The sequence below is a fragment of the Trichomonas vaginalis genome, chromosome VI, assembly GCF_026262505.1.
Source record: "Trichomonas vaginalis G3 chromosome VI, whole genome shotgun sequence".
Lineage (NCBI taxonomy): Eukaryota > Parabasalia > Trichomonadida > Trichomonadidae > Trichomonas > Trichomonas vaginalis.
This window is the reverse complement of record NC_067208.1, coordinates 19,292,829-19,316,395: the sequence shown is the minus strand read 5'-3', so window position 1 is coordinate 19,316,395 and position 23,567 is coordinate 19,292,829. Positions and strand designations below refer to the sequence as shown.

General features: G+C 34.3%; 12 protein-coding genes and 4 pseudogenes across 16 annotated transcripts, besides 2 other annotated features; 12 read left to right on the top strand and 4 right to left on the bottom strand.

Annotated features, from left to right (window-relative positions):
* Positions 1 to 394: 394 nt before the first annotated feature.
* Positions 395 to 1,204, top strand: TVAGG3_0892760 (uncharacterized protein; the record flags this gene model as incomplete). Its single annotated transcript, XM_001297157.1, has 1 exon — positions 395 to 1,204. One exon carries the CDS (start codon positions 395 to 397, stop codon positions 1,202 to 1,204), a length of 810 nt encoding a protein of 269 aa, XP_001297158.1.
* Positions 1,205 to 1,388: 184 nt separating this feature from the next.
* Positions 1,389 to 1,595: a mobile genetic element.
* A 1,549-nt stretch (positions 1,596 to 3,144) lies between these two features.
* Positions 3,145 to 23,567: part of a mobile genetic element that runs on past the window's edge.
* TVAGG3_0892740 (protein of unknown function, DUF4107 family) lies at positions 3,839 to 4,354 on the bottom strand (the record flags this gene model as incomplete). The annotated part of the gene is made up of 1 exon (XM_001297159.2): positions 3,839 to 4,354. The coding sequence occupies one exon, from the start codon at positions 4,352 to 4,354 to the stop codon at positions 3,839 to 3,841; it is 516 nt and encodes a 171-aa protein (XP_001297160.2).
* On the top strand, positions 5,154 to 5,348 carry TVAGG3_0892730 (uncharacterized protein; the record flags this gene model as incomplete). Its single annotated transcript, XM_051250915.1, has 1 exon — positions 5,154 to 5,348. One exon carries the CDS (start codon positions 5,154 to 5,156, stop codon positions 5,346 to 5,348), a length of 195 nt encoding a protein of 64 aa, XP_051086390.1.
* On the top strand, positions 8,408 to 9,840 carry TVAGG3_0892720 (annotated as a pseudogene). The gene has a single exon. A coding segment is annotated over exon 1 (1,433 nt).
* Positions 11,083 to 11,493, top strand: TVAGG3_0892710 (ATP binding; the record flags this gene model as incomplete). The annotated part of the gene is made up of 1 exon (XM_051250914.1): positions 11,083 to 11,493. The coding sequence occupies one exon, from the start codon at positions 11,083 to 11,085 to the stop codon at positions 11,491 to 11,493; it is 411 nt and encodes a 136-aa protein (XP_051086389.1).
* Positions 11,513 to 12,598, top strand: TVAGG3_0892700 (integrase core domain containing protein family; the record flags this gene model as incomplete). The annotated part of the gene is made up of 1 exon (XM_051250913.1): positions 11,513 to 12,598. One exon carries the CDS (start codon positions 11,513 to 11,515, stop codon positions 12,596 to 12,598), a length of 1,086 nt encoding a protein of 361 aa, XP_051086388.1.
* On the top strand, positions 12,773 to 13,438 carry TVAGG3_0892690 (uncharacterized protein; the record flags this gene model as incomplete). Its single annotated transcript, XM_051250912.1, has 1 exon — positions 12,773 to 13,438. One exon carries the CDS (start codon positions 12,773 to 12,775, stop codon positions 13,436 to 13,438), a length of 666 nt encoding a protein of 221 aa, XP_051086387.1.
* On the top strand, positions 13,612 to 14,134 carry TVAGG3_0892680 (organellar and viral DNA polymerase type B; the record flags this gene model as incomplete). The annotated part of the gene is made up of 1 exon (XM_051250911.1): positions 13,612 to 14,134. A coding segment is annotated over one exon (523 nt), but the record flags the coding sequence as incomplete, so codon positions are not given.
* TVAGG3_0892670 (organellar and viral DNA polymerase type B) lies at positions 14,242 to 14,577 on the top strand (the record flags this gene model as incomplete). Its single annotated transcript, XM_051250910.1, has 1 exon — positions 14,242 to 14,577. One exon carries the CDS (start codon positions 14,242 to 14,244, stop codon positions 14,575 to 14,577), a length of 336 nt encoding a protein of 111 aa, XP_051086385.1.
* Positions 16,029 to 16,889, top strand: TVAGG3_0892660 (KilA, N-terminal/APSES-type HTH, DNA-binding family; the record flags this gene model as incomplete). Its single annotated transcript, XM_051250909.1, has 1 exon — positions 16,029 to 16,889. The coding sequence occupies one exon, from the start codon at positions 16,029 to 16,031 to the stop codon at positions 16,887 to 16,889; it is 861 nt and encodes a 286-aa protein (XP_051086384.1).
* TVAGG3_0892650 (uncharacterized protein) lies at positions 17,321 to 17,653 on the bottom strand (the record flags this gene model as incomplete). Its single annotated transcript, XM_051250908.1, has 1 exon — positions 17,321 to 17,653. A coding segment is annotated over one exon (333 nt), but the record flags the coding sequence as incomplete, so codon positions are not given.
* TVAGG3_0892640 lies at positions 17,771 to 18,628 on the top strand (annotated as a pseudogene). Its single transcript has one exon. A coding segment is annotated over exon 1 (858 nt).
* On the top strand, positions 18,943 to 20,153 carry TVAGG3_0892630 (annotated as a pseudogene). The gene has a single exon. A coding segment is annotated over exon 1 (1,211 nt).
* On the top strand, positions 20,655 to 21,618 carry TVAGG3_0892620 (annotated as a pseudogene). Its single transcript has one exon. A coding segment is annotated over exon 1 (964 nt).
* On the bottom strand, positions 21,741 to 22,598 carry TVAGG3_0892610 (uncharacterized protein; the record flags this gene model as incomplete). Its single annotated transcript, XM_051250907.1, has 1 exon — positions 21,741 to 22,598. One exon carries the CDS (start codon positions 22,596 to 22,598, stop codon positions 21,741 to 21,743), a length of 858 nt encoding a protein of 285 aa, XP_051086382.1.
* Positions 22,623 to 22,883, bottom strand: TVAGG3_0892600 (uncharacterized protein; the record flags this gene model as incomplete). Its single annotated transcript, XM_051250906.1, has 1 exon — positions 22,623 to 22,883. One exon carries the CDS (start codon positions 22,881 to 22,883, stop codon positions 22,623 to 22,625), a length of 261 nt encoding a protein of 86 aa, XP_051086381.1.

The following is a 23,567-nucleotide window of genomic DNA, read 5'->3' as shown; positions in this document are numbered from 1 at the left end:
TTAGTTTTGTAAAATAACCGTCTTATCTCATTCTATAAGGGGGAAAGTCTTCTCAAATTATACTTCCTTGGAACGCCCGTAACTTTTCCTGTTGCGACGATAGACCCTTAGTTGTCCGGACAAAGTTATACTATTTTGAGTGCTCTACAAAAAAGTCAACGGCGACGACTCTCAAAAACCGTTGTGCAAAAAGTTTTACCGTTGGACAAAAATGTATATATAGAAAACAAAAAACGTTTATAGTTCATTCAATATTTGAGATGGAACGGTTTTCCAACGGTAACTATTAAATAAAATAAAAAAATAGAGGGGTCTCCGTTGACGAAAACGGTTTATTTCAAACTCTTATTTGAAAAAATAAAGTGGTCGGTTTTTTTCACTTCATTTTAGCTCAATGTCATACCAAGACAGTAGCGATTCCGATTCAACTATCCAGGAAGAGGATTGTCATCCTCCACGGTCACTCCCAGTCCCAGATGACACTCCAAAGACTCGCTTTGACCCCGAGCAATCTAACTTCCAATTGCGCCAACAATTGCAGTCAAAAGCTGATGAATACATGGCTTCTTCTATAGAAGAAAGTATAGAACAGACCTCAGAGTATTCTACAGCTCTTGGTCAACTAGTTTCGGCGACAGTCCAATTCGAACAAATTTGTTCGAATTCAATTCAATATGCAGACGAACTTGTCCGCTATTGTCCCACTCTTGTAAGAGTACTTCAAGAACGACTCTTCAACCAGTTGCTTCCTACCTTACGCAGCCCAATTCAAATTCAATTTGCCCGTGCAGCCATAAACTTCACTCCGTACTCGTACAGCTATGACCAGGATGAACTAGCTGACGAGTACGGAGCCGAAAATGTTGGCTGGGTTTTTCGCACAACTCCTTGCGAATTCCAAGTTGAAATTGTCAACCATTTCCTCGTTCGTACTATTTCGTTACAGAATGAAGACAACGAAAAAGATGGAGTCATTCCAGGTGACCGTGTGAGAGTCATTTTCCAACGCAAAAGTGGACAAGAAATTGTATTCGAAGAATTGGTTTGCATATTCTTTAGCAATGGTCAAGCCTACTGGGAAGGAAACTTGGTATTAGTCCCCGGTGAAATCATTTCTGTTTCATCGGATTTGAACCATCCATACAAGATATGGTTCAATTACGTTGCATATAACGCAGAAGACCCGAACTTTGACTCAGAATAAAAACTTCATTTATACTAAACATCTTCAGGGCTAGAAGGGGCGCAGCCCCTGGAAGCCCCACTTCCTTTTTTTTTTTTTTTACATTAATTTTTGTGATTGATATTATGCATTTTATTTATATTATATAAGATTTAAATTTAGGGGAAAAATTGGAAAAAAAATAAGATTGGAAGTCTTTAGGTAAGAAGGAAAGGGCAAGAGATATATAGTGTACCTATATACCTCTTGCCCTTTCATTCTAAGTAGAAATGGGAGAAACTTTGTCCACATCATAAGTTATGCGGACAAAGTTTCTCCGATTTCTAATGGGAATTGCAGGCTATGAGGCACTGATATATAATCAGTACCTCATAGCCTACAATTCCCCTTATTAGACTTCCAAACTTTGAGTTAATGTCTTGACATTAACTCAAAGTTTGGAAAACTTCTCGTAAGAATCAATCGTCAAAAACCTCGATTGCAGTTATATTCATTGTGTTAATTTTGATTTATTTTGAAATTTTTATAAATTAAATTTTATATAACATAAAGCGTTATGAATTAGTATTTCCATATGAATTTTATCTCGAAAATAGTAATTCTGCACAGTTATATTTCGGTTAATTTTGGAAATTTCTAGGAATACTTTAAGATAGTATGATTATATATAACTCTGCCTTCATGATTTATTTTAGCTTTCGCGCAAATATCAGTTAACTTAACTTCATTATTTGATTTTGTGATGGCTTCACAAAGCCAATCAATATCAATCTCTTCTGGAGAATGTCTTCTCATCTAGAATATTTTCAATACTTTACATACAAACATTTTTATTTCTAAAAAACTTTTTAATTTTTTCTAGGATATATGAATGAAAATAGTTAGAACAAGATTTTGAAGCTCAAAACATTAAAAATTATTAAAGATTTGTATAATATGATTAAAAATGGGAAATAATATGAGGCAATATAAAGGAATATGAATATTAAATAAATATATCTAAATAGAAAGAATCAGAAAAATCAAATTATTGGCGCCAAAAATGTCACCTTTTTGGTGAGCCATTTCGGTATGAGATACTTTCTCTTTGTGGAACTAAGCCCCCTGTGAAGAGTGGTGTCATGAGACAACAGAGATTTTGTGACGATAAGATTAGAAGACTTAAAAGTATTTCCCTAATGCTGTCGAGAAAGTCCTTCAGTGGTTACTTATCCATTGATGCAAGATGGCCGCACAGGCGAAACTCGCCAAGTTGTACAGTAACTGCGCTCGATGCTGTCACAAAAAGAGTTCTTGCATGCGTGAACATCAACCATATTGGTGGAAACAGACAGCATGCTCAGTATTCCGGAGCTTCCAACAATATGGAAAGTGCTGGAACTCGAATCATCTTGAAGCAATTAAAGAAATACAATATCTTGAAAGATGTTAAAGAGATTATTAAAGACCGAGATAACAAAAGTGTCTCTGTCTTTAAAGAATTTGGCGTCTCTCATCTTGAAAGATTCGATCCAGGTCATGTATCAAAAAATATCTCAAAAGATTTTACAAAGTTCTCAGCTTCTCATAAGACAGTTGAAGTTTTCAACGACAAGACTCAGAAGATTGAAAAAATAGAGAGACCTTTCTGGGGTCTGAATGCAAGCCTAAGTATGTGGCTTTGGTCATGTTTTGCCGAAGAAAATATTGACAAACGTACGAAAATGTGGGAGAATTGTGTCTACCATTACGTAGGCAATCATTCTTTTTGCGAACCGCACAATTACAAATGCTTTGAATGGCAAAAAGGTGCCAATTCGATCCAACTTCAATTCATGCTCTATGACTGGGTTCACAAATGGACACCCATAGTTTCCAAAGTTTCTTCCATTGGATCTACCTGCATGAATGAAGCGTTTAACTCCAAAATTGCATGCTATTTGGACAAATCAAGAGCCTGGAAGAACATTAACATTAGAGTTAGTTAGTATGGTTATCTTGGGTACGGCGGCACTGCGTTCCACCTTACTCAATATAACCTTAAATATTTACAAAACCAGTAACGTATATTTTACAACACGAACGCAAAAACTAACTTAACCTTAAATATTTACAAAGCCGCCAACCACTTCACTAACGAACTCACTAATGTAAAAAATAAACGTTCTCACTATCGTTCTCACTAACGACTTCACTAATGTTCTCATAAATTTTCCTCAATATCTTCATCATCAGTGTTAACCCTATTGTATCATACTTGAAGCCATAAACTTTCTCTAACTTCTTAACGTACAATTTACATAACTTACCTTCGTCATCGTATGGTTTAATGATATAACTATTTCTATCTTTATACACAGTCAATGAAAAGTCAACTGGTCTCGGATGTATTTGAAAGAACATGTTATGCTCAGGAAGGAAGAATAAATGTTTAAATGTATGTTTGTTATATGTTTTGATTTGTATGAGTTGCTTTTGTTCTGTCATTTACATCCAAATAAAAAAAAAATAAAATAAAAAAAAATAAACTTAAAAATTAATGATCTCACCACCCTCACACGTATGAAAACATAGCACAAAAATAAATTTAGGTGAAGCGGTGAGATCTCACCTCTTTTTTCACCTGTTTTTTCACCCTAGCCGCAAAGCGGCTCTGACCCTTTGGGTCTGTTGAATTCATTGCTTTATAACTCTCTTCCTTGGTTTCTTTTTAGTTGCTTTCTTCACGTCTGTCTCCAACTTGACTGTCTTTCTTCTTCGGCCGTAATGATACCAGTTACTTCCACCAGTCAATGGGTTAAATGGTCTTTCGTAAGGGTTTCCATACATTCCATAGGGACCATACGGAAGAACTACTGGTGGAGGAAGAGTTCCATCGACTCTATTTAAATGCATTGTTTCACCTTTCATCTGGTCATTAAAGTCTTTTGCGTGTTTTGCAAACTCATCGTCCTTTCCTAAAGCATTTTCTGACTCAGTCGCAACCAAATTGGATGCTTTATTTATGAGCCCTATTTTATTTAATCTTAACTTCTTTGCAACCCAGCCTCCAATCTTCCCTTTATTTGCATCTAATGTCTTCGAAACCCTTCCTCCACTCATTTTATTTACTGCGTCATAAGCTCCAAATGCTTTTGCTCCAAATGCTAATGCTTTTGTTCCCATTGCGCCTAAAGCTGCCCAAGCTACCATTTACACCATATTAAAATCATCTCTCTTCAATATTATCTCATAAAAGTTCTCGTTACTGGAGAAAGTCAATGAAACATAAGCGTTCTCACGGGCTTCGTCCTCACCGCTTTGCGGTCTATCTAACTTATTTCTTATATCATCTATACGCTTCAAAATGTCTGAACAATTGCTAACATCTTCTACAACAGTTATTTCATCATGAATGACCTTCAAGAACAAGCTCATTTAATATGCAATTAAAATCATCTCAATAATGAGTCCATCCTTTCCATCTTTAGGTAGCACAACATCTTTCATTGAAGAAGGTTCGACAAGTCTTATGTTAAACTTACTGACAAAGTTTGTTATACTATAATGCTTCGGTGGCGAATACATGTAGTTTGAAAGACATAATATAGATTCTTCAGCAAATTCACTTATACTGGATTTTATAACAATGTTCTCACGAGACCAAATACCACCAATTGACAATCTTGTAAGCAATCCTGCTGAACCTTCAACTGTAAACGTCGATGGTAACATTCCACGAAGGTCATCTATTGACATCTTTGAGTCACTGAATTTAAATATTTTCTTAAAGCAATCGTCATTATCTAACCATGCAATAGCTTTGAAGTTTTCATTCGAATATACATCTGCTTCATTAAATGTAAAACCTGACTTCTTTGCAGAGATGACTTTAAAATCTATTGAGTTTGTTTCAAAATTATATGCTATGGTAACTTCTGAAGGTAATGGATGCCCTTCCGCAGTCAGTTGTTCTCTCACTACCGTTTGAAGCTTTGTGTTAAAAACTTTCATGTCATCTCCTGTATCTAAGTTCACATACACAGCAACAGGAAAACTATCTTGCTTCTTTGTTTCATCATTATATCTCAAAACATTAAAGTTCTTCAATAATATTGTTCTTCCTGCTGGAATACTTCGAACCTGTCTGATTTCAATAGCTTTCTCACCTCCTACATACTCTACCCAGTGCCTTGGATATTCATAAGTATACTGACTTTCTTGAATTTTGGTTGGTTTCATCATAACGTGTTCATAGTATATCTTTATACTCTTGTCAGTTAGACTCGGTGCTATGTTCTGAATATTTCTGACTTGCATTTTTAATGGAGATAAAATGAAGCATTTAATACATGACGTAGATGAAGACATGAATGAAACTACAGACAAACTTAACTCTTCTCTATTCTTCCTTTCAGTAAGACTATGAGTTCTGTTCAAATGGCGTTTATTTCTATTGTGGAAAGATGGGTTCAGGTAAGACATTTAATTTAATTCGTCATATACTCATAACAGAGCGTTTAGGAAACGACTCTTACTATGACCAAATCATTATATCAGCAACTTCAGACTCTATGGATTCAACAGCGAAAACATTTATGTCAAAAGTTCAAGCCTCTGTCGTTAAAGTTCCAGACAGTGAACTCATTGAATTTCTTCAACGTTACATTCGACGTAAGAGGAAATATTATGCCATCGTTGAATTTATACAGTCAGGAATGCAAAAGACTTCTGAGGAGATGGAAAGAATTATTGACAAACACCACTTACGTCAATACTCAGGAGTTTACGATATGAAACGACTGACAAACTACATTCTATCAAAACTTTCAAAATACCCCTTCAAAAATATCCTTCAAATACTTTGTTAGTTTGCGACGACTTCGCCGGAAAAGGTTTAGTTTCAAAACCAGACTCACCATTAGCTAATATCATTACTAAAGTCAGACATTACCATTTAACTGTAGCAATACTTATGCAAACATGGAGGTTTTTAGCTTTAAACATAAAACGTCTCATAACTGACTTCGTTATCTTTCAAGGTTTCTCACGTTATGATATTGAACTCATTTGGAAACAGTCAGGTATAACATTACCTTTTGAAGAAATTTGGGAAGCATATAAGTCTCTCATCTCTCCTCGTTCATACCTTGAGATTCATATCATGACTAATACCATTAAAGTCAAAAATATTCCATGGGAACGACCAACATTGTTTTAAAGTTTAACCTTCAACTGACTGATGGTAAACAAATTCCATGCATCTCTGTCGCCATTTCTGTTAATATTTTTGCTGTCATTCATATCATCCACTTCTCCATCCGTTAGCTTTTGAGGATATGTGTTAGAATAGCTGTTCATAAATGAAGGCTTCTCTCCCTTGAGAGCATAAACTCTATAACTTTCTGCATACTTTATGTTTGAACCTCCTGAGCCATCATTGACATAAATTTTATAGGCTTCCACCCTTTGTTCATGTTCCTGCTTCTTCCCTTAGCTCTTTGTTCAGTAGTTCTACATCTTTATACACAGCTCCTGTCTCAGTGAATTCAACAATATTTTCATTCGTTAGCTTTACATTCAAACCCTTGTCGAGTGTATTGTTCATTTCATACATATAAAAGGTTTTTATTCTATATGAAATGAGAAGCAAATCCATCTTAGCTGGTGCCGTTAATGTTCCAATTGAACCAACATCAAATGTTGACTCACGAACGACAAACAATATTGTCATAAAGAACTATAGTTCAGAGTGTTTGAAAGAAAAAGAACCAGAACTGAAATCCGTGAATTTAAACTCAGCTTCAAACGCTAACGCTACATCAGATGTTAAGTTAGAGTATCCACCACTGGACCAAATTCTTTCAAGAGAAGCCAACGACAATCCTTACATAAATGTTCAAACAAATCCTTCAGATAACGTAGACCATTACCTCCTTAATTTATACCAAACAATATTACTCAAAGACGATAAGAAGCTTTTGACAAATCTAATTAGTAAGAACCAAATAATTTTAACAAAGGAGGATTTAGAAAATGTTATATCAAGAATAACAGGGAAACAATGTGTCATTGACTATCTCGACCCTGAAATCGAATGCTGTGGTCAAACGCCACCATTCATGAAAATAGGTAACATCCGCATCATTGAAACACCAGGAACTACAGGAGTTGAGTTTAAGTATAAATATTCGAATGAATATACAAAACTTTCAACAGAATATAAACTTTGCTTGAAATATGTTTTAGTAAATTAAAGCAATTTGTAATATCTGTCCAAAACTTCTTCAACAGTATCGAACTCATCTTCATAATGCAAACCTAATCTTATTGACTTGGTGCAGTTTTCACTAACACAATATAGCGCTTTGCGCTCGGCGCCTTTGACGCCTTTTTCTGTTCTCTTGACTGACATAACTAATTCATTTGTTTCATCAAACAGCAACAACCAAAGTTCATGACCTAATACATAACATTCATACTTTATATTTTTAGCTCTGAGTTCTCTTGTAAGCTGTTGCATTTAATATTTTCTAAAAAGTCAACTTCAACAGTCATTCGCACTGGTGCCTTCAGTTCTACAGGCTCTCCTTGAAAGTCAACAAGTCTGAATTGCATGTCTTTCAAATTATGAGGACTAATGCGAATCCATTTACCTAAATGAGTTGCTATGACAGGAACGTTTGGAATGAACATTGAATTGACTGCATAACAGAAAGACTTATATTCTACTGAACCTTTACTATTAACTCCTGAAATACCTGTGACATTAGCTATTTTTGACTCAATGTATAAACAATTACCATAACATACGTATGGAACAGATTTCATCTCAATCGTTTTGTCAACACTTTTCAAAGGAAATGTCATATGGTATGCTCCCAGAAGCAATTGAACTCTATGACTCATTCGTGTTATCTTAAACTCCTTCTTGCTACTGAACTTCAATGTTCCCTCAGAAGAGAGTTCGACATCTATGTTGTCAATAGTTTCTTCATTTATGAGAGTATCTATGACTCCAGCAATTTTATCTATTCTATACTCTGCTCTGTTAGGAAATGTTATAAAACTTCTTTTGTCATCTATTTCAAACTCTATGAAATCTGTTTCATCTGTTATGACAAAAGTTGCGATAGTATTGAAGTCAACAACTCTGAAAGCAAGCGCTTCATTCTGAAGACCTAAGTTTGTTTGTAAGCTTTACTGTCCCGTATTCGTTTGGGTCTGTACTTTGCAAATAGAACAACATTTTATTCTCATTAAAATATGACTATTGCTGCATATGCGTATGAAACAAATGAAGCAAGAAGAGCACATGAACTAGTAAACGAAAACTCAACTTTAACCATTGAAGGCAATGATTTAGTCATTGACGATGGAAAAACTAAAAAAGTCATTGATTTCGATACTTTTAACACTTATGACCCATTCATTACAACAAGCAAGGTTCCTATCATAAATGATGGAACGGTGCAATATATAAATTCTACAGTAGATGCCTCATTAGTGAAAGTATTAAATGTTCTCATTGAATTGTTAAAGAGCTTTCGATTTGACGACAACATTAAATGCCTAAAGAATTTAGTCATGAATGAGAAACAAATTCTTGGCGTTGCTGGTAGCAGTAATGATGTACACCTTATGACATTAGAATATTATAACGAACATAAAGATGAACTGAAAGGAGAGAAGGGTGACACCGGACCTCAAGGACCACAAGGAATACAAGGAATACAAGGAATCAAGGAATTCAAGGACCTCAAGGCGAAAACGGTTTGGATGGAAAGGATGGAAAGGATGGAAAAACTGCTAAATCATGGATATGGGACCTTATAAATACTGGTTTAACAGCTGCTTCATATGGAGTTCTTCAATACCAAATCGGAAAGATATGGGCGGTACTTGGTGAAGAAGTTTTAAATGACGTTAAAAATGCTTTGAACTTCATTTCAAATGGTTCGGATACTATTAAAACTTTATCTGGTTGGATGCAAGAAACAAGGAGTCAAATAGATACTGTAAGACGTATAGCAAACAATGCACGTACGGGATTGGATACTTTACGACAAGCACAAAATACACTAAAGGAAGCAAATGATATTCTTGGCTCAGTATCAGACATGCATGAAGATTGGCTTAAAGGTATTGACAAATCTTTAAAAAATCACAGTCAGTCTATTGCTGACTACAAGAAAAGTATAGATTTTTTACATAGTGCTATGGACGTACATGATGGAAGCATAAGGAACTTACTTAATGCTAACAATAACTTACCAGGAACTATTAAAGCATTTATAAAGTCCTTTGTAAAACCCGGTGCTCTAACATTTAGGTCTTTGAGAGCAAGAGCATTGAAGTCAAGAGATGCAGAAACTCCAACAGAACCTACAGAAGGAACTGAAACAACAGAAACTCCAGAAGAACCACCAAAACCAACAGCTAATGAAATATTGTTCGAATATTTTCCAAGGTACTCTGTTCTCATTGCATACATTCAAGAAATACTTAAGAAAGCAGACTTGACTTTAGGAGATGATGAAAGTTCTGTATATCTTTCGTTCCAGTTTCAAATAGCAGAACTTTTGAGACAGATATGTTTAATGTATGACAACATATCTGATTTCACAAGATATGATGACGACCATGACCCCGAACACGGTGAAGAAGAAGTTTTACAAACATCCATTAAGACAGGAAAGGTTTTAACACAAAGTCTCATTATTGACACCAAAGATGGCGAAGTGGACGTTCTTCAAGAGCTGAAGAAAAATACTTCTTCGGGAGGTGGTGGTAGGCATGAACTTGAAATAAATGAGATAGAAGAGAAATTAGCCGAAAAAGCAGATAAAGAACATAAACACAATATCTCCGATATAAATGAACTTCAAGCTACATTAAATAGTAAAGCGGACAAAAATGAACTTGACGCAATGAACAAAGTTTTGAAATCTCATAAACACAACATCTCCGATATAAATGAACTTCAAGCTACATTAAATAGTAAAGCGGACAAGAACCATGTTCATTATATAACTTCAGACGAACAGATTATAACGGACTACCATGGATATTTAACACGAAGTGATGAAGCGAAGACAAAAAATGTTAATGAAAGAAGATATAAATACATTCGTGCTAAAGGTTATGACATAAGCTGTACTGTACAGTATGATGTAGCTAAAGCACCAGAAGCATTTGGTTATACCGGTGAAATTTATGCCTCTACTTTCAATGTTAACGGTGTATTAGTTGAACCAAGATTTACTTTGAGAGTTAAGGCAAAAATAACGTTTGAAGATGCTATTAAAAGTAAAGCTGACAAAGTTGAACTCGAAGCAATGAACAAAGTTTTGAAATCTCATAAACACAACATCTCCGATATAAATGAACTTCAAGCTACATTAGACAGTAAAGCTGACAAGAACCATACACATAAAGCCTTCACTACTGTTAGAGCAGACGACATAATATTGAACTTTGACCTTGGTTCAAGTGCACCATTAGAAAATCCAAGTACAAGCGTAAAAGATACACTAAACAATTTAGATAACAGTTGCAGGAACATTGAAAGTCATGCCAGAAACTTTGAAGCACATGAACTACCAACAATGTTAGATAAGAAAGCAGATAAAACTTATGTGGATGCAGAACTAACAAAGAAATTTTCGAAACCAGATACAATGACATTTACAACAGAAATTATAAATGGTGAACCAGCAACTCCATTTGAATTTGTTAGAGGTCTTCAACCAGATACTTTTGAATTTTTCTTGGATAATTCTATTGAACTAACATTACATTATAAAAGTGGAACAAATGCAACATTTCATCCGGGAGATACATTCCAAATGGTATTTAATGACATAAGTTCTTTAGAATATGTTTATAGAGTTATGAGCATATATGATTTAATATATCCTATAGGAGCTGTTTATACGTCTATGAATCCAATAAATCCAAACACTTTATTTGGTGGTAGATGGTATGAAATAGTTGACAGTTTTCCATTCTACACTAATACGCAGTCAATGAAGATGGGAGGTTCAAAGAAAATAGGTATTGAAAACCTTCCTTCACATATGCATAGGTTCAGTGGAAGAACATCTGTGGAAGGAAACCATTCACATTCAATAACAAAAAGAGGTTATACAAATCTTGCAGCGGGTTCGGATAGACAGGGAATGCATAGATATGATATTTCAACTGACCCAGTAGATTCAAGCACAGGTATTTTCTGTGGAACTGCAGGAAATCATACACATGTTGTAGCTGGTATTACAGACCCAGCAGGTAATGGAAAAGATTATATGCCTCCTTATATAACAATGCACGCTTGGATACGAGTTGGTTAAAATCTTTAACTTTACATAAATGAGCTTGAAAGAAGTATTCGAACAACATCCATGGAGGTCATTTAAGAAGTTCAATGAAGCTGCAAAGAGTCGGGGATTTACTAACAGAGCTGAAGTGAAAAGGTTCTTTGACAAAAATGTTGTACATCAAACAAAAATAAACCCTTACGACTACTTTTTACCAATTTACTCCAACACTCCTGACGCATACCAATTTGACACTCTCATTCAAAGCAGAAAAGGAGGACATAAACCATTCCTCATCTTCATAAATGTTAACACTCGTAAAGCATATGCATATCCAATGAAAAATAAAGGAACTCGTGAAGTGTTAAGAGTTTTACAAAAGTTTGTAGCAGAACATAACCCAAGTACTTTAACATCAGACCAAGACAGTGCATACCTCAGCAATGAAATCACAGAATTTCTCATTAAACATAACATAACTCACTACACTACTGAAGACCATAACCATAACATACTCGGCATCATAAACCGCTTCATAAGGACTCTCAGAGATTTAAACCAAGAGCGAGACTTTACCGAAGAAACAATGAAACATTTTCTCGAAGTATATAATTCCTCAACACATTCTACAACAGGACATACACCAAATTCAATGACACAACAACAAGAAGAAAAGTATATACAAAAGAAACGAAGCCAAACACAAAATATCAGAAATTCAACACAATTTACCCTCATTCCTGGTACAAAAGTTCGTGTAGTTCTTGACGACAAACCGTTGACAAAGAAACGTTTAAGGTTAAGTCGAAATTATTATATCGTAGACTCTACGCAAGGTAATGGATATCTTATAAAAGCTGCCGACGACTCTATTGCGTTTTATCCTCGACATAAATTAGTCGAAAGTAGTAATGGCAAACTTGCTGAAACCATTGACGAAGCAAAGCGAGGAGTGGTTATTGAAATACTTGGCTATAACACAAACGATGACACTTATAAAGTAAGATATGAAGGAGGCGTTGAAGATGTTATACCATCTAAGAACTTGAGAGAGTCGAAGCCAACACATCTGGGACCATTAGAGCGGGAGTACTGGAAAGACAAAAATATGCCAGAAAGAATAAGAAAATTCTTCTAAACTTTTTCATTAGATGTAAATCAGACAAAAATATAATTTAGGTGAAGAGGTGAGATCTCACCTGTTTTTTCACCTCTTTTTTCACCCCGTGAATTTTCATGAATTTCCTTAAGATAGAAAAAATAAAGTTAGTTTTATTTTTTTTATTTTTTTATTTTGTATGTAAAGACAATAATGTCAGTCGAAGCAAAAACATTCACGAACAAATCTAATGGTGAAACATTCACAAAAGGCACTTATAACGGTATTGAAGTCTTACGTAGAGACAAGGATGGTTACATTAATGCAACAAAGATGGCAAGAGAAGCAGGAAAGTTAAACCATTTAAACAGATTTCTCAATAGTGCTAAAATGCAGGAAATTCTTGAGTTTTGGTTGAAAGAATACGGTCGAGCCAAAAGTGGCTCAACCTCAAAACAAGCATTTTATGAGCTTACTAAGGGCGTTATGAATGAATTCAAAGGTATTTACATACATGCTGACCTCGTTCATTTTGTTGCTGAATGGTGCTCTGTAAAGTATGCATTTTATGTCAAAGATATTATGGACTCCATAGACAAGAAAGTTCATGAGAAGTTAGATGAAGAAGAACTCGAAGATACAGTGGAGAATGCTAAACCTTTGTTCGAAGAAGAAGTTGGAAAAATGTGTGAAAAACAATTAGAACATGAACGTGAGATATATTATGGTTATAGAGATTCTCCATACGAACTAGACCAATGGGAACAAGAAGATTTAAAGAGAGAATTTAGAGAATATGAACTCGCTAAGATAGCATTTGAAGCTGCAGAAAAGAAGTTAAAAGTTTGGGGTCGTTTTGTAAAAAAATATTGTGAGTAAATGAACCATTTATTTTTATTGAATTCACCAAAAAATATAATTTAGGTGAAGAGGTGAGATCTCACCTGTTTTTTCACCTCTTTTTCACCTCTTGAATTTTCATGAATTTCCTTAAGATAGAAAAAATAAAGTTAGTTTTATTTTTTTTATTTTTTTTATTTTGTATAAAAGATATGATTTCAACAATCGGCACAACAACAATTCAAGCCGCGAACGGCGGGACTCTGTCCACAACAACAGCACCAAACTCGTTAGTCATGAATCCTACGTCAATGTTAGTAGAGATGAAAAACTTCATTCCTTCTTCATATACTTTTGAAACAGAAATCCAGAAGATAAAGCAAGAACTTTTAACAAGTAATTTAGACTGTAGTGCGAAAGATGAAGAAAATGAAGAATATCTTTATGAAATGCAGGACATTATTGACCATTTACCCAAATTGCCTGAAATCCAACAACAAAAACTCACTATTCCTGAATTCGACGAAATTGAAGTGAAACCAACTGACTCAGTAGAAATAAAGAAGTTCATACGTAAAGTAAATTATGAATTCCTTGGTTTTCATTGCAACCATAAGGTTATGGACAAAGATTGCGACATGGTATATAAGAATGTTTCTGACATATATAAATCTGAGGAGTTTAAGACTTACGATAACTTTGTTTCATTAGTTGCAAAATGTGTTTGGGAAATAAGAGATAAAGATAGAAGAGGCAAAGTATGGAACGAACAAATAAGACCCGCTATGTTTGAGATGAAGAAAACCATTGACGCCTTAGTTGTTTTAGCTGGTTTTATTTCAATGTATAACGCAAAAATGAACCCGCAATGTTCAAAATGTAAGGCAGCAATTAGGAAATATAACTACTCAGTCAAAGAGATAGAAAGAATGAGAAACGACTATGCAGACTTAAAGAAAGAAGCAGAAAAGCCAGCAGAAGATAAAATGAACATGTTAGAATTTCTGAACAAAAACTATCCAACAGCAGAAGATTTCCTTCTATCTGACGTCAAGAAGAAGTATAAAGAGACTTTCGGTATTGTTAAAACTTTTGACATACTGACAGAAGAAATAGAAGCTACGAAATTGTTTAGGATTTCAAATATACATCGTACAATTCATGTAAAACGCTTGTGAAAAAACTGGGGTGAAAAAAGAGGTGAGATCTCACCTCTTCACCTAAACATTATTTTTGCTTTAATTAAATGCTTTCCGGAAACGTCGATGAAAATCATATGGACAAATTATATGAAAAAATTAATAATGATTACCCCTCATTAACCAGGGAAATGACGAATTCTATAGTTCGTAAATTCGATGAAATACAGGATATGTGGTTCGACAGATTCGACATGAACGATAAGGAAAAGAGAAAGAACGATAACAATTTACTTACTAAAAGAATCCTAAAATCTAAAATAGGTGAAGCTTCAACATTTAACACAGTACATAACTTTTACACCGCTGTTTATATTTTCAATAATTTATTTAACGATGAACGAGAAAGAAAAAGTATGTTTAACGGAAGAAATGAATATGATTTTATCCTTTGTGCTGTTCGGGATGTTGACATGAAACTAAAGAAAATATTCTTATTACAAGATGACACGGTTGAAGATGAAGTCAATGAGTTTTTAAATCGTGATTTAAATGAAATTGATGAAGTTATGACCGAATGTTATAAAAAGTTCAAGGGGTGAAAAATTAGGTGAAAAATTAGGTGAGATCTCACCTCTTCACCTAAAATATATTTTTGGTCAAAGCTTCCACGAGAGAAAAGATTCCTCATTCGCTAAGGATTCCAAAAATGAAAAAATCATTGATTTCGGCTGAGAAAAACAGCAAAACCCTTCTTCCACGGGAACAAAGAAATAAAGAAGAAATAAAGAAGAAATAAAGTAAATTTTTTATTTATTCCCGTGGAAAATAGAGCACTTTTATGACACTTTTTATTCACGACAAACAAGACAAACAAAGAAAATAAGAAAATACGGCGCTGTCGCGGTTCGAACCACAGACTCTGACCCCTCCATAACACCACCTTAGACCACTGTGCTACGTAGCCTGTCGACATAAGATTTTATAAATTGCATATTTGACGTAAATTTATTTCCATCTAGCTTCCCACCGCATAAGATATTCATACGTGTTTGTAAGACATTCATTAAAATTCTTTTCTATTGCATCTAATCTTGCGTTATTTTTTTCAATAGCTTGTCTGTATTCTTCATCATCTCCAGCAGTGTTTGGGTCTTCACGTTTAAAATATTCATTGTTAACCAATTTTTTATCTACAAATTTTATTAGTGTTTGATTCACTTCGTTATGATAACGGTCATATTCTTTCAATACATAAGTGAAGACAAAATGCGTCGTACCTTCAATCTTAAAGCTTAAAGAACTTTCAACACAGTTTTGAGGGTCTGTCAGTGCGTCAATGAGATAGTATTCGAAGTCAGTCAATAATCTTTTTAAAGTCATTTCATACAGGATAAAATTTAATGTTGTGAAGAAATAGTGTTTATCTCAGAAAAAATAACGCTAATTTTATTTTTATTTATTTTTTTATTTTGTATGTAAAGACAGTAATGACAACATTAGAGAACACAACAACTGCTATCGTTCATGAAGCCATAAATGAAGAATATGAGTACATACAGTTTAACAAACAGTTACGTCTCATTCGTTCGGTCAAAGACGATATGTACCAAATGCAAAGTATTTTGACAGCATGTTTTGCTCCAGATACTAAACTTCCTAAAGACTGGTTTAGGAACCAAAGCACTATTGAACTATTAAATGAAGCACAGCGAGACATACTTTTTTCTGAAAACAGCGAAGCACAGCGAGTGGGTATAAAACCCCAGTCGCCTAAAACTCATGAAAATCGTGAAAAATTGCCAAACGGTTTGAGAGGATATTATGTTCATAGACTTCTCGTAAATGCTGTAGCAATGTGGGCTTCACCTCGTTATGCTTGGTATGTTTGTAAACTTCTTGACGAAATTCATAGACAAGAACGTGAAGATATGGAAAAGAAACTTCATGCAAAAGATGAAGTCATTGAATCCAAAGACAAAAGCATACAGAAAAGAATACCGCGTTCAGTACCAAAAGGAAAGGAAAAGAGTTATAAGTATATGATATATACTGAAGAGATGGAAAATGAAGAAGACAGAGATATGGTTATGTTGCATTTAGTCAGAAGAAACAACAAAAGCTTTTACGACCTCGCTAAGATATATAAATCTGACAGAAACTGGTTCTATCGTGAAAACTTACCGATTTCAATGACACCGAATGAGCAAATAAAGGAAATTGTCAAAAATACTCTTCCTCAAACACACTATGACATCAAAGGTTGCACAATACTTACATTCAAAGAAGACTTACCATTGTTAAAGGAAAAAATAACAGAGTATTTCGATAACTTCAAAGAGGAAGAATGAAAATCTAAGCTAATTTTATTTTTTTTTTTATAAAATTTTATCTCATATGAAAGAACATGAATTTAGAATATTCGGAACTCATGACAGAAGAGGAGAACGAACAGCATGTAAAAGATTATGCAAAATTTATGAAGACATACAAAGCATTTAAACAATATCTAAATGCTTCTAAAGATTATGCAAAATTTCTGAAGGTATATAAAGCTTATGAAAAAGCGTATGAAAAGTTTATACATTGGGGAATTGTTGTAAAATATCCATATGAAGACTAACCAAAAATATATTTTTGCTTAAATAGCTTCAGGGTCAATTTCTTCAACCATTTCACTTCCTTCGTCAATGTCAATTGAAGCTTCTTCAACCTTTGGTAAGAATTTCTGTATAACATCTTTGTTCGTTATTGTCTTCAGAGATGAAGGATAATATTTCACATTTGTTTCACCCTTCTTATATTCTTTCTGTTCGGAAAGATTCATAGCAATACTGAAGAAGTCAATGTTAGAGTTCTTTATAACAGTATAATGAGTATCTTTGACATTCACGAAGAAACTCTTTTGTTTCAAAACTACTGCTAACTCTTGTGAAGTATAACGTTTGCGGTCAATGACGATAGCTAATGGTCTGACATACTGACCAAACTTAGATTCTTTCACAAACTTCTTGTTAAAGATAACATTAACGTTTGAAGCACCATTGAACTCATTCTTGATGGCATTAGCGAGAGCATTGTATGAAAAGAACTTGCAATCTTGCATGTGTTTCATTATAATAAAAATATTAAATTATTTTGAAAAATAACTTAAAAAAAATCTAATCTAATTTTTTCAAAAATATTTTTTTTTATTTCCTACTAAAGATGTATCGGAAGTTGTCTAAGTTAGAACACTCGGAAATAAAACAACTTCTTACAGAAGCTAACATAGATGTTGCAAAGCATTACGCAACAAACAAAAAAGCACTCACTGACTTCATTAAAGACTATAATGGTGCAATAAGTTATGATAGAATTCATGATTACATTAATAACAAAACTTTTCCTTTAAATGACGTTGCTATTGACTTATATCATAGACGTTCAATACCTCATGAAGTAAGAAGAGAAATGTTTGACATAACAAATGCAAACGTTGGTCATACTCGTAAAGCTCTTTCACATGATGTTCGTCAAGAAATGTTTGACATAACAAATGCAAACGTTGGTCATACTCGTAAAGCTCTTTCACATGATGTTCGTCAAGAAATGTTTGACATAACAAATGCGAACGTTGGTGAAACAAGAAGAAGAGACGACACACTGAAACAACAGAGAAGAGAGATGTTTAAGAGCGCTATAGAACAAGTTCGCAAAGCTAACGATGTCATTCGTTCCATTGACGACAAACCAAAAGAAGGTGAGAGATGGTTAAAGAAAGATGAAGAGAATAGGAAGAGAAATGTGAAGTCAGGCAATAGACTCATTGACTTTAACATCGAAGCTTTAGATGAACCAAACAGAGACTACTTACACAAACATTTCGGTAAGGTTTTCATGAGACTCTTAGAGAAGATTAAAATAAACTCACAACAGAGATGGATGGTATGTTATAAACTTGGTGGAAAGTATGAATGTTCTACGTTAAACCTCAATAATATTGGAACATTACTACATCAGCTCTTGAAGGAGAACTTTATATCAGAGATAGAAGCAAATGCTGCAGGTATTGTTGAAATGCACTATGACTTCTTCTTGACAAACATAAAGAATCTTACCGAAATAAAGATGTATGATTTAACAGAATATGAAGGCTTAACGATGTCAGATGTAAAGAAAGGCAAACCAAAAAAGAGACCATATAGAGATGAAAGCACACTGACAAATGACCAGAAAGCCATTTTGGAAGCTCTTAAGCAAACAGGAAACCCAGCACTTATAGAAAGCTTTTGGAAAGATAATGGTGAAAAGAAGTTTTATAAGAAGAGAAGCGGTCAGTTCTGGAAGTATCTTTGCACATTACCTATAAATCTTGAACGCTACCAAATCTTCAATGAACTGAACAAAAGAACTGCAACACTTATGACAGAAGACAATTGTTTCGTTTATGCTTGCATTCAGGCTGGAGTAGATGAAGAAACTATTGACCACATGAGAGAAGTCATTCGTGTTAGAGACTTTCCTCAAAGTAAAGTACAAGAAATTTCTGACGCAACAGGTATAGCATTTAATGTTACCATTGGTTACTTCAATGACTCAAGACATAATGAAATAAAGAGATACATACCAAAAGAATGTGAAACTGTTCGAACTATTGACTTACTTCTTGTTGAAGACCACTACATGCTAAACGAAAGATTACCAATGACAACATATTTCATTCGCAACTATATAGAAATTCTCAAAGCTTGTGGTGGAATGAACATTGAGAAACAGATGAAAATATATACAAAGAGAGAGAACAAATATGTAGTTCGTTATGATAGAACACACCGTTATGGAATGTTATGAAAACATTGTGGGAGTGCAAATATTTCGAACCTATTTCTTATGGAGAACTTTTCACATATACGACTGACTTATATAAACAGAACCTTGCACCATTTAAAGATTTGACATATGCTCCAAAGTATTGTGTACAACTGAAGAAGAAAGCAGAGTCAAAAGAAGTAAATAAAAATAAGTGCAAGTTCATTCCTGAGCAGTTTTCTTTGCTGACTTTGAGTGTAGTACCGATGGCTTTCATAAAGCTTTTAACATATGTTACGACAATGAAGATGGTTCAGTGAGTGAAAGCATTTGGGGTCAGAACTGTGCAACAGAATTTTTGGAACGACTTCCTGACAAGAGTTTAATATATTTCCATAACCTCAGTTATGATATAAACTTCATCTTAAGACACATGACAGAAGTGAAAGGAACTCCCATCATTAAAGGTTCACGAACAATGCAAATAACTGGCTTATATAAAGGAAGGGCAATTATTATAAAAGACTCTTACAGTGTTATAAATAAGAAGCTTAAACTATTTCCTGCTATGTTTAACTTACAAACAGGACCGAAAGAAGTATTTCCATATAACTACTACAGCAGTGTTTTGTTAGCAAATGACAACAGAACTGGTGTCATTTCTGAAGCATGTAAGTTTATCCAGGATGCAGATACGTTCATGAAGAACATAGATTCCATCAAAGGTTGCAGAATAGATGAGAACCACTTCGACTTAGAAAAGTATAGCACATTTTATTGCAAACAAGATGTAAGAATTTTAAGAGAAGGTTTTGTTAAGTTCCGCAATGACATATTGAAAGAATTTGATTTAAACGTTTATGACTACGTTAGTATTTGTTCTGCTTAACAAATTGTTTGAGAACAGAGTGTACTTCCCGAATGGAAATTTATATGACCTCTCAAATAAACCAAGAGAATTTATTTCGAGATGCATTCAAGGTGGAAGATGTATGTTGTCAGATAACATTAAACAAAAGAGCGAAAAGAAACTCATTGCTGATTTCGACGCTGTTTCATTATATCCATCCGCTATAGCAAGACTTTATACTTTAGAAGGTATTCCAAAGGTTATGAAGAAAGAAATGTTAAGCACAGAGTATCTCATGAGACATTTATTTGATGACGACCAAAAGGAACCCATTGGTGAAAAGTTTATGTCTGGCTTCTTTGTTCTCATTAAGATAACAGAGATTGGAATACATAGACACTTTCCTTTAATAGTTTGTGACCCTGAACTAAATCCAGAACTTAATGTTCCCAGAAGTTCAAACACTTGCTGTTTAATGTATGTTGACCATATAACATTACAAGACCTCATAAAATATCAAGGTGTCAAATGTGAAGTGTTGCAAGGATACTATTACGATGGAAACAGAGATATTAGAATAAGAGATGAAGTAAAGAAGTTGTTTGAGTTAAGGTTAAAGTATAAGAAAGAAGGAAATCCTTTGCAAGAAAATATAAAGCTCATTCTGAACAGTATTTATGGCAAAACTATTCTATCTCCTATTGAGTCCAAAATAACCATAGTAAATGACAAAGATGCTATAAGATATGCCATCAGAAACTACAACCATATAGTGAAGTTCGAAGGTTTGGATGGTTCAGATAAAACTATTTTCAAGCTAACGAAAAGCATTTGCAGACACTTTAACTTCTGTCCACTTGGTGTTAACATTCTGTCTATGTCGAAGAGAATAATGTGTGAAGTATTCTGTACTGCTGAAGACTTAGGAATGGACATCTTTATAGCGATACGGACAGTATGCATCTCTACAATGAAGATATCCCTCGTTTAGCTGAAGAGTTTGAGAAACGTTATGGAAGAGTTCTCATTGGTAAAAACCTTGGTCAGTTTCATTCTGACTTCGCAGAAATAACACCTGGAAAACAAAGTTTAGCATACAAGTCAATATTTTGTGGAAAGAAGACTTACATAGACTTACTCACGAATGATTTAAATGAAGTTGCATTTCACTGCAGAATGAAAGGCGTGAAGCAAGATGTTATTGCATTAACCGCTAATGAAATGTTTCCTGACTCTGTTCAGTGTTTCTATGATGAAGATAAAGGTTTAATGGTTCCGCAAGGAAAATTTGACAAAGACTCTGAGTTCAGTGTTATGAAGTTATATAAAGCACTTTATGACGGTCAAGAGATTGGATTTGACTTATGTAAGTCTTCTAGTCCTTGCTTTGCTGAAAAGTTTAACTTCTCAATAACGACTAAAACAAGCTTTATTCGTAAGTTGAAGTTCTGAGGTCATTTATTTTTGTCAGCAATGAGGTCATGAATGAGGTCATGAATGAGGTCATTTATTTTTGTCAGAAATGAGGTCATTCGTGATAAAAATAAAGCTAGCGTAGATTTTACAATACTGCGATGGTAGAGTTTAAGAGTTGTGCTTCAATGTAGAGACAGTCCTTATGGTCTGGAGGTAAGAACACTGGACAGTTATGGTCATGAGTGGAGAACATGTCTATCCAAAACTCACGATTGAAGCCAGTTAATTTATAGTATTTAGGGTTAGGAAGTGGTGAAGTTCTTGTATGACCAATGAACTCATTTTCAACTCCCTTACTTAAGTTTGAATATAATATAGCTTGCTTTCTATCCCAAATGCCAGGTGTTACAATCTTTGAAAATTCATTTTTCCTCGGAAGCATTGCATCATAATTGAAAACATTCTTGAAATCATCACTTGGTTCAGAGATTTGAAATCTTATACGTAATGGATTTTCTTTCTTTTTAGCGACTTCATTGAATGGTGAGAATACAATGAATTGACAGTCATGAGTTCCATCTTCATTTTCATTAAATTCATAATGAAAGTCTATAAGTTGTGGCCGACTACCTTCTTCTTTCAGTTGTGCAAAAAACTCACGTAAAGGCTGTAAAGTTTGTACTTCAATGTTGAACTTTTTCTCGAACATCTCATTAAATGAAATCATACATTGCAACAATGTTGTATCGTCTTTAAAGTATTTGTATATGTGAATGTTTTGGGCGCTTAAAGACTGTTCGTCATTTTCTATCTCGACTTGAAGTATAAAGTCAACCTTTCTGAAAGCACGTGTTATATACATAGATGTTATGCCAATGTACTTCTCTTCATTAATGTTCACAATCCAGTCTGTTGGAAACTTAAACGTTACTCTGTTCCCCTTTATTTTGACGTCAGGGTTTTCACTACTGAACGCAACAGATAAAGGTATTTGTCTATACATTTAATTCGGATAAAAATAAACCATTTACTCTTTCTTTGCTTCAGCTTCTTTAGCTTTTGCTTCAGCTTCTTCTCTAGCTTTCTTCGCCAGCAAACGTGGGTTCTTTTGTCTTCCAGCAGCTAATGCAGCAAGTTGTTTTTCACTAAGTTTTCTCTTTGGTCTCTCTGGCTTTTGTTCTTGTTTTTGTTCCTTCAGTTCGGATAAAATTTGCTCACGAATTTCTTTCTTCAATGCTTCAACATCTATGACCCCTTGGGTCTTGTCCGTAGGGCTTGTCTGAGTCATTTGACTGCAGATAAAAAACAAAATTAAAACTTTAACCGATGTAAAATGAGCTTGTCAAAATCAGAGCGAGAGTCTATTATATTAAATGACGCAAGAGGAATACAACATCCTTTCTATTACGTAAGTCAGAGTAAAGATGGTAAAATATACGTAAGAAAAAGAAAGGTTCCATTAGCGAATGCAGAAAGCGACAACATTAAGGTGTATGGCAAGGGTGAAGGCCATGTTAAGCCTTCTATTCAAACTGAAAAGTCAATAGAACAAGAAGAAAAGAAGCCAGATGTACTTTCAATAACGAACCAAGAGCTTATTGCAAAGTTCGTGAATTTCATTGAAAAACAAACCGAGTCAAAGAATCCTGACCCGCCATTGAAAGAAGTTGAGACAAAAGAGAATGTACAGTTCATTGAAAATGTCAAGAAACAACTTCCACCACGAATGCCAAGAAGAAGAGTGAGAATAATGAAGTAAATAGATATTTTTATCCGAAGTAAATACATGCAGAACGAACAGTTAAACGAATTTACTCCAGCAGAGCATATTCATCAGATTCGCTCATATTTCGATATCATAGACAATGCAGTTCAAATTGGTGACACTAATAGAAAATATTCTGACGCAAAGATTCCATCACAACCTGGAACTGCTAAAGATAACACATGGGTAACATTCAATCTCTCACCT